Source organism: Pleuronectes platessa, chromosome 16, assembly GCF_947347685.1.
Source record: "Pleuronectes platessa chromosome 16, fPlePla1.1, whole genome shotgun sequence".
In the NCBI taxonomy this organism is placed as follows: Eukaryota; Metazoa; Chordata; class Actinopteri; order Pleuronectiformes; family Pleuronectidae; genus Pleuronectes; species Pleuronectes platessa.
In genome coordinates this window covers 18,512,740-18,522,962 of record NC_070641.1, presented here as the reverse complement: position 1 = coordinate 18,522,962, position 10,223 = coordinate 18,512,740, and the positions used below count along the sequence as shown (strand labels likewise).

General features: G+C 45.3%; 1 protein-coding gene across 1 annotated transcript; it reads right to left on the bottom strand.

Annotated features, from left to right (window-relative positions):
• Window positions 1-361: 361 nt before the first annotated feature.
• tob1a (transducer of ERBB2, 1a) lies at window positions 362-4,112 on the bottom strand. The gene is made up of 2 exons (XM_053442532.1): window positions 3,799-4,112; window positions 362-2,573 (listed from the first exon to the last, which is right to left on the bottom strand). The coding sequence occupies exon 2, from the start codon at window positions 2,358-2,360 to the stop codon at window positions 1,329-1,331; it is 1,032 nt and encodes a 343-aa protein (XP_053298507.1). The 5' UTR covers window positions 2,361-2,573; window positions 3,799-4,112; the 3' UTR covers window positions 362-1,328.
• Between the last annotated feature and the right edge of the window lie 6,111 nt (window positions 4,113-10,223).

The following is a 10,223-nucleotide window of genomic DNA, read 5'->3' as shown; positions in this document are numbered from 1 at the left end:
GTTAACCAACGCAGGCTGCATGGCTTGAACAAGTGTTGCTGAGGGCTCATGGTGACACCTGTGAACAAATGTATCTAGGTTACTGGTGGAGGATATTTAATGTGTCACGGCTTTAGTTCTGCATAAGACTTATTAACATAAGAAAGTAATGTGTAGGACTCTGTGCTAAAGATATCTCAATGTAGCCAAACAGGTGATTCAAAATGGATGTGGGTGTATTTAGACGAAACCTGATTCTCCTGACTTCAGGGGATTTGCCCTGACATGTTAGAAAACCCTTAAATCCTCAGATATAATGTCCTCTAAGACCTTTCGCAATCACTTAAACCACAACAACCAATGAAAAACTGGAGAAGCATAATTATTTTCAAGCGTTTTAATACAAACTTAATAAACTATCAGTCCCTCTTAACATGTAAGACACTGACTCAGAATACTTTGTTATACCGTTTGTTTTATCAAGTATTGCACAATGTAGGTACAAAATTAATATACGATTACATTTTGTCCATAATATAGCAAAATTCTTTAAACTCTTAACAGAAAATACAACTCTCATGTTTTTTTTTCCAAAAAAAGCAAATATTCTTAAATCCCACCACTACGGAATATTCTGTACACAATCTTTAGAATAGTCAATGTTTTTTTTTTAAAGATGATTCATTTTATAATTTCAATAAAAAAAGAAAACATAAAGTTGCTGCAGCCATCACAGATCACTGGAGTAGTAAAAAGATATAAATGCAATACCATGTCGTAGAAACAATAGATACTCTGATATTTTACAAACTCTGTACTAAATTAAATTATACAATTAGAAAAAAGACCAGGAAATCCCACTTATTTATGCCAATTTCTTGAAAAACTGGCAGCGTCCAGTTATGTTTAAATACTGAAAGAGGCCATGACTTGTGGTGTGTGTTTATATATTTTTTCTTTTTTTTAATATCTTAAAACAGTCACATAAAAAAAATATTTTGTGCTTGGTTGGCAAAAGAAATGACAATGATGCATGTTGAAGTTTAGGTAACCAAGCTTGGACATCTTGTACTACAAGCCTCATCGCTTAAGGAGAACAAAATAAAAAATAAAGTATAACTCAAGGGGGCAAAGTAATTCACCCTCGGGCTCAAGCTCTTATAGACTCGTGACACAGATCTTAGAGTTGACAAGTCACTTTTTCCTTTTATCCATGACATTCTGTTCTTGTTTACACTTTTTTCGAATTTTCTTTTTGTAAATGTGCATTTTTGTTTCGTTTCCTCCACTCACATTATCTCTGGTCGTTTCTGTGTGAAGTAGTAGCTTAGGTAGTACCTTTACGTGTACTAGTTGGCCATAACTGGCTGGAATTGCTGGTTAGAATACTGCATGTTGTTCAAGCTGAAATTCAAGCCATCCATGAGGGACTTGTCGTTAAGGCCACCGTAGGCCGCAAACATGTCAAAGGCATTGCTGTACTGCAACGGGCTGAGGCTGAGCGAGCTGTCCCCGGGAAACAGAGTGCTCTGGCTGCCCGGGCCCTGCAGGCTGGGGAACACAAACTCCTTGGCATTGGGCGACAGGGCCGAGGGCTTCTGATGCTGCTGCTGGGCTCCGAGGCCCAACCCGTACAGAGAGTGCATGGAGGTGGAGATGGCTTTCTGTTTCAGGAGACTGTTCACATTCAGGCCCAGATTGGTGGGAGAGGTGCGTGCCACTTTGTTCACAGTACTGCTGCCGCCGCCGCCGTTGTTGTTGTTGTTGCGTCCGCTGCTCTTCATCTTAGTGGAGCCGAACTTGGTGGCGGCGAAGGTGGCTGTTGTGAAGGTTAAGGGCTGCGTGGAGCGGGGCATGAATGTGGGGCTGACTGCTGCCGAGTGGCCGAAAGGGGGAGAGGGCGAGCTGGAGCCCGGGGAGGTGCCGCTCACAGGCTCGTTGATGGGCATGAAGACCTGGGCATCGGGATTGAAACTGTTCTTGATTTCCTTGTCCAGATCAAGTCCCACGCTACTAGCTGCACTTTCGTTGCTGTCATCAACGTACAAGACTTTGACGGGCCCCTTCTCCCCGATCTGATAGGACACCTCGAAGGGGTCAATCCACACGCTGAGGTCCTGGGGCAGGTTGTTGCGGACATCCTCGATATCCAGCCCGCTCTCTTTGGCTGCCTTCTCCACCACGGGGTCCACCTTCTCCCCCACGTGGATGCATCTGAATCCTGAGCCCTTGTATGGCTTGTCAGGGTACCAGTGTCCCTCGTATTTCTGCTTCAGCTGGCGCTCCAGCTCCTCGCCGAAAATGTTGACCCGTCGCCTTGGCAGTTTGTTGTACAGGTACGAGATGATGAAGTTGAGAGCTACTTGGATTTCAAGCTGCATAGCTAGCTGCTGTAGTTTACCGGCTGTGTGGAGAATAGGTGTGTCTGACCTTGAGCGTGTCCACTGGTTCTGCTTTGTTTATCCGTGGTTGGCAACACAGATGCTCTCCGTGGCAGGAAGGCAAAAAGCAACTGGGACAAATCAGGTTTAAAAGCAAAAGTGCTGGTTTTGTAGAAGTGGTGTCCTTCCACGGGGAGAGATATTCTTTTTTTCCTGCAACAATTGGGAGAGAAAAGAAAAAACGTTTAATCATTTGCTTCGAGAGTTTAACATAACTTCATCAGAAGATGCACATTTTAAATAACCTCAACAGATCCCTACAGATCATCTAATCTTTTGAACTCTTTAATCCTTTCATTATTAGGTGTCGGGTTGGAGTTCCAGTGATCGTTGCCATTTTGACTGCTGTGAGCTCACACATCATAAGCCCTCACACAGCAGACAGACTCACAGCAAACCTCGGACAAGAAATAAACACGCAGCTGTTGACCAAATAATAAAAGATCAAACTTCTTCCTCGTCTGTCTCGGGGCTGTGCACATGTTGTTTATCTGTCAAGAAGCAAGGAGGCACATCAACCTCACACCCGGACTCTGGAATCCTGTTACATAACAACACTGGAGAGCCCCGATACAGCAGGGAAACTAATGTGAGGTCGTTGCATTTCATTAAGGGAAAGACAAACTGAGGGAGTGCTTTTCTGTGCTGGAAACGATTTGGGGAGGAGATCACTGCTGACAGTCTGGGGCTGGTTACAGAGCAGCACATTAGTCAGGTCCCTTGCTACATTAAAAAAAGAAATGTCGAAATAAGGAATATGGCAACACCCATATGTTTGGTATTCATGCACAGACAAGGAGGAAATACTGAAATGAAATATGATAAACTGCACGGTGACATTCAGAGACACAGACTGTTGAAGAACCTGAGCTGAAGGAGAGGACACAGACTCTTTCAATACGTGAATGTGGATGTTTTTTAATTTCTATTCGAGCTGCACATGAACAATAACCGCACCGTCCATCTCCTCCCTCCTGGGAATCAGTCGCCTGTAGCAGATTCGTCACAGTTGTCTCATGGCTACAGGTCTTAATTTGTTCAATTAAAATAAGCAGCAATGTTGCTCCCTGTCAGAAATAGAAAAAAGGTGCAACACGGTGGAGGGACTCGTTGTAAATTCAGCAGCACAGGTTCGAGTCCGATGGGAGGAGTGATTTTTGAAAAATGTATCTTTTTTCAAAAAGGTGTAAAACTATACACTTTTATCACACGTGCACGCGCCAGTGTGCACGCTCGCTCTCTCTCTCACACACACACACACACACACACACCCCTCCCTATCTGACGCAGCAAATCAGCTTAGTGTGAACAGAACCACAGTAAACACAGTAAACACAGTAAACACATTAAAACACAACAAGCACAAGAGGATACTCACTTTTTGTAAAAAATAAAGATTCTCAGTAGTTCTGAAGTACCGTTAGTTAGTGCAAATAGAAAAAAAAGCTAAGTATAAATACTTTCTTCACATAGAGGATATTATCAACAATAGAAAAAGAGTATTCCAGTACGTGTAGATTTCGGAGGATTGACGGTTTGCTTCGGTTGCTGTTTTCTTTTTTTTAATCTTTTCTTATTTTAAGGTTATTTGGCGTTGCTCTTCCTCGCTCCTCTTCCTCGGTGTGCAGGCTCGCGCAGCGGCTCCCTCCTACTCGGGAGTTTTGCAACTTCGTCCCACTCCACGCGCGGCGCTGCCTGTATTTATAGCCTCCCTCCGCCGTGGGCACGAGGTGGGCGGTGATGCGGTCCCGGAGGTCAAAACAATACGAGCGACCGCAATTGGTCCCGAAGCGCGAGTCCCGCCCTCGTCGCCGCCCTCTGATTGGCCGAGGAGCGCCGTCCGTCAGACACGTGTGATTCTGAGAACCAGGGGGAGGGACGCCTGTGATGGGCGCTGACGTCACAGATAACTTAGGTCTGTGCTGACAGCAGAAATAATGAATGTTCAGACGGAGATTATTTATTTATAAATATGTTCCGGTTGGAGTTGTGTTGAAATAAACTTTTTAATAACCCTGCACCGTGTTGTAATGTTGAATTGTATGTGTTTTACTGACTAAACCTTATTATCCAGGGACATATCAGCTGCTCTAACACATGCATTTAAGCACATTAAACTATGCACCATATCACCGACACTAAGATTAACAACACACTTCATCCATTACAGCCACACGTATATCAAATGTGTATTATTCGCGGGTACACGCAGGGTGTTGAGTGTATTATGGAAACGTGTTGTGGTTTTAGGTGGACGCACAAACAGGAGATTCCCCACAGCGGAACAATACAGCTGGCAGGCGTGTGGGTGGTGCGGAATGCTGTGTGGAAAACACGGCCGCTGATTGGTCCAGAGCGGGGCAGGAGCCCTGCGGTGAGTGGTGGGTCCGTATCCAAGGTGCTGATGCAGGGCGCGCACGTCATCGCTCGGCTGAACGCACGCTGTTGCCAAATTTAAAGTGCAAGGAAACACGCCGAGGTATAAATGCATGTGTGTTTGTGTTTGTGTGTGTGTGTGTGCGTGTGTGTGTGTGTGTGCATGATGTGAAGTCACCGCTGCACAATGTCAGTCTAACTTTACACGTGTGTGTGTTAGGGAGGGGGGGGGAGAGGGGTGAGGAAATGGAAAGAAAAGGTTCAGCACTATGTATATTGTACGAAAAAGCAGCAGCTGTCTTCAGTATTAATGTTGTAGTTTAATGTAAGAGAGAATGAAGGGAGTGTTATCTTAATTATAATACTCTATATGAGATGGAGCGACAGAGAGGGGGGTAGATAGATAGATAGATAGATAGATAGACAGACAGACAGACAGATAGATAGATAGATAGATAGATAGATAGATAGATAGATAGACAGATAGATAGATAGATAGATAGATAGACAGACAGACAGACAGACAGACAGACAGACAGACAGACAGACAGATAGACAGATAGATAGCCAAGGCCAAACACATTTTTTGTTTCCAATGAGATCCATGAACTATTCTCTGATAAATCAACAACAGATCTCGCGATGTGAAAGGATCCGCACCAAAACCTAATGAGTTCTTTCCTCACCAGAGCTGCACCCTTCCTCCCAGTTTCACGGTACCCAGTCCAGTGGTGTTTCTCTAATCCTGCTGACTGACACTCAAACAAGCGCAGACGAAAACATAACTTCCTTGGCGGTGGTAACAGGAAGGTTTAACAAAACGTTTAAAAAACGTTAACAAAGTAAAACCAATACATAAGACAAAGTAGATTGAAGCAAATCCATATCGGAAATTAACTAATAATAAAGTCTACAGATTGGATGGGGATGCTTAATGCCACAGTGTTCTGCATCCATCAGTGTGGAGCCTTATTTTGGTCCTCACAGCAGGTGGTCTGGTATGGGAGAGCAGGCCTGTTGCTGTGGGTATATATCCGCTGACAGCGTGGCCCTCCAGACATTCTTCATGCACTTAAAGGCTCGCCAGGCGCGGTCATGTGCTCGCCTGTGAGCTGCACAATGTGTGCGAAAGGGCTCCCAGGGAAAACGCAGTGGGGATCGAATGTACATGGGGAAAGACGGCACATCCAGGCGAGGGGCAGGGCAGAGGAGAGATTAAATGTTTTGACGTCCCCGACTGAAAGTGGTTTGGAGGGGGGGGGCAGCTGGCTGCCAACAACAGAGCCACTTCCACAGTCCTGGCGAGGCCTCATGGGCTGTTTTTACTGTAAACAGCTCAGTGCACGGCGACTGTGTCCTCCAGGACCACGGCCATATAGAGGTTCTCTGATGGCTGATGTTTACGGTGGTCGAAAACTGTGCACGGCTCCGTCAGTGTGCACATTGTGGTGTTTGTGTATCCAAGTGGTCACCTGACAGAGCAAGGTCAGCCGCCGTAATGAGCCACGCTAAGACGGCTGCGTTGTCTTTAGGGTGTAATCCTCTAATGCATCCTGCACTCGCTGCCACTTCTGTCACTCTCTCTAATCCCCCCCCCCCCCCCCCCCCCCTCCCATCGGTCGTCAGTGCTTTGAATGTGGGCAGTGGGAGAAATTAAGGGAAATGAGAAATTATACCAAACGCTGTGGCTCATCTTCAGGTTTTATGAAAACCAAACTCAGGAGGGGCGAGCTGTTTCGAGGATTGTTTCCACTCAGGGAGTATATGACACCGAGGAGGCGTTGGATATCCTGGTACTTAATGATACACCTCCACCATTGATACACCATTGTATTGCATGAGCAGCATTTGTCAGAAGACCCCAATCTAACATCCCTGTGATGAAAACACACTTGACTTCCCCTCCCCACCCCCCGACAGCACAGACTGTTCTCCTCCACTGTTGCTCTATGACATAAACATGCAGGCTCCTGTGATAGGACCAGACACATAACTCTGCTCAGCAGCAGATATGTGACGGAGCATAATCGACCTCCTCTGCTTTCTCTCCGCAGCAGCAGGGGAGGGAGGAAAAAGCCTGATAATTGGCAGGGAGAAATTCGAGAAGGAAGAGAACTCACACCGGTCTCTAAGGCTCACACACGACTGCTTCATGTCCCCCCCCTCGTCCTCCTCGTGCTTTTTATCCCTTTCACGCCCCCTCGCCCTCCCTCTCTCCAGCTCGGGCGGAGAGCCTTTGACGTCACCGGTTGTTATTACTTAACACAACTCTGCAGAGCGCCCCGGGCACCTCGTAATAGACAGATGCTTCGCTCTGGCTTTGAAGAGTGACTGAGATGGCAGGTGAGACAGGCAGAGAGGGGAACTCAGAATGGGAGACGAGTACTGTGGGTGCTGCTCTGCCAACCAGTCTCTGTGTAATTTGCTGTATATCTGTTGAATGATGTATATTTGCCAGAGGGGTTCGTTGGAAATTAAGATGCTAACGAAAAACTGTGACGTCACTTCAAAGAAAAGTAACTCAAAATCCAATTCTCTGTCTGGCCTTCGATATAAAATGATAATGTTATTATGTTTTCGACTATTTGGGCGTTTGTTACACCTGAACGTCTTCTTATATGTTACAGTGATCACGTTCGATCCGGTTTCTTTTTGGTTTTGCATTACGATACACTTAATACACTGATTGTTTGTGTAGACGTTTGGCTGAAGTCGACTTATTGTCACTTCAGCTGGTGTATAAGCTAATGTTTATGAATAGCGTGTATAGAAAGGAAGTAACATTTTCATTCTGAAACAAGAAAATGAATGATCCTCTTCCCAGGTTGCAAATTATTGCATCAAATTTGATTAAATAAATTTAATTCAGTCTAAAATCAAGATGGAGGATCTTGCACAAGCTATAACATGAAGGGTTTTCTCTTACAATCGTTGATCTCTGACTAATTGACCCAGTCCGTCCTGTGGACCCAGTGACCACAGAATGAAAAGGCTAATTGTCTCCGTGCGGACGTGGATATGGATTCAGCGGGGGAATCAGTAGACTGCAGTTAGTTATGTCACCATGGCACTAGCTGCTCTAGCTGCTCAGCAGCAGACGACAGTGGGTGTGCTTCCTCGTCCTGCAGCCTTCAGTCATTGTACACAGCTGATATCAAACGGTGAAAAAAGAAACAAGCCTTTTCTCCAACATTCAAATCAGTCAATACCTCATTATTCTGTCTCTGGCACATGACTTGACCGCCCTGATAGAAAATCTCATCCACTCAACTTCACAAGCTCTTCTTGGTGTTACGGGGGGGAATGACAAATTGTACTGGTTCTTTACCCAGTCAGTTGTGGCGCTGTGTAGTGAGCATGGTGGATTTACATGGCAAAGTACTGTATATGTAAATATAGAGGTTATATTACCAGTTGTCATCGGCAGCAGAGCAGCACTGTGTCTCCTGCTCGGTTGCATAATTCATCCTGTGGCAGTCCACCGGGACAACATCCATGGATCCCTGCATGAGAGTATCCTAATATTACCCACTCAAATCCATCACCAGTCAAATTTCTCACGATTGATTTACGGTTACGTTCAGAAACATGATATATTTTACAACGTTGTGTTTTCATTCATCCTGTGAAGTGCTGTTAGTGACGCTATCAAACGAGGTGTAGTATGAAGTGGAATCGACAGAATCTGTAGTTATGTTGCCCTTGATTCAGCTCTTCTTGGATAACAGGCTGCTTGAGAGACCTAAAGTACATATGGAACTTTGTGTTGCGTTCAGCTGCTTCTCTACATTCTTCATCTAATTTCCACCTCACTCTGACCTTGTAGTATAAGTTTAATTCCCAGACAGAAAACATACATCTCAGTGGCTCATCGTGCCGTTTTCAGGCATGACCTCCAGGGAATGTTTGCAGAATTGGGTCCAGACTTTCTCTGGAGTTACCCTCACAGACATGAATAGCCCAGCAGAAGATTCTCTGATCAGAAGAGCCCACCACAACTCAGAAACCTCCAGAGCATTCAGGTGAGGGGTGGTGCAGCAGGCAGAGCCAAGAGGTTAGGCATTGATTTATCTCCAAAAACTCCCCTTATATCTCAGTTGAAGGCTTCTGTGTGTGTGGCACTGCTTTTGTGACCTGGATATGTTTGAGCTCTTTTGTTTATTTTTTAAGTTTTGCATCTGTCGCACTTTAGAAACGTCATCTCAGCCCGTGGAGAATCCTTGAAAAAATCATTTCCTGCCGTGCTCTCACATTGGCTCCTCCGGACTTTCTGCAGACTCATTACTCAGGGGCTGGCAGGAGATAGTCCGATAGGCAGGAGATGATGTCCGGAGGCTCTCACTGGAACATTTGCGTCCAAACACATGGCCCCTCTGGAGTTCAGTGCATGTCTGAGACCAGCTTATCAGACACAGACACACAGACACGAAAGAACAGGTCGGTGCAAGTCAGCTGTGCTGTTCCAACGTCCCTCAGCGTTGTGCGTTCTCACGAATGTGTTGACACCTAGTTTTCTTCATCAGCTTTTCTCCTGCATTCGTTGCTCCACCATCCACCAGGCTGTGACATTATGATTTAAAAGGGAGACAGACGTAGGGAGGGAATCAATAATATGCCTGCATCTGCTCTATACAACTCAGAGCACGCACCCACTCATACACACACACACACACACACATGTACACACCTTAGCCCCCAGCTCTCTTTCCCCATAAACTGTCCCAAATGATAGAGCGACCTCCTGTGCCTGAAGGACACAGAGGATCAATGTAGCGATGAGACGTGGATAGTCGATGGGCAGATAAGGGGAATGTGCCGAGCTATTTTTTTATTTGTCCGTGCCAGTGAAAAGTAACAGCACATTATGTTGCAGACTTGGCATCTTTTATTTTCTCCACCTAATTACTCATGACTTTTTAATGCAGCGTCCTCCATTAAGAGGACAAAACAGCAGGACGGGATGTGACCTGGTGTAGTCTGTGGTCCTGTGCATGTTCCATAGCCTCTGAATGAGACTCGAATAGCTGGTGATATAAATAAAAGAGAGAGAGAGAGAGAGAGAGAGAGAGAGAGAGAGAGAGAGAGAGAGAGAGCGGTAAACCCTCTGCTTTGTTTTCCAGAGCACATTGTGTTATTAATTATTGACAGTACCCACTTACCACAGCAACAGTTTAAACAACGTGTTGTTATTGTTGTGGATCTGCACTTACCAAGTAAACGTGTAATATAATAAAAGTTTATAAAGAAAAAGTGATAACTACAGAAAAGTTAGTATTTTCCAGCACCTTTCCAGCTTTGTTAGTGTTGTTTTGTTTTCATGTGGTGTTTCTTTGAGTGGTGTTTCCTGGTGGTTCAGCGGGTCGTCCACTGGGGCGGTTTGATCCCTGTGATCACGACTGTGGACAGAAGCTCTGCAGCATACAGTAG

Coding starts and splice junctions, on each gene's coding strand:
- tob1a (XM_053442532.1), bottom strand. CDS start 2,360: ATGCAGCTTGAAATCCAAGTAGCTCTCAACTTCATCATCTCGTACCTG.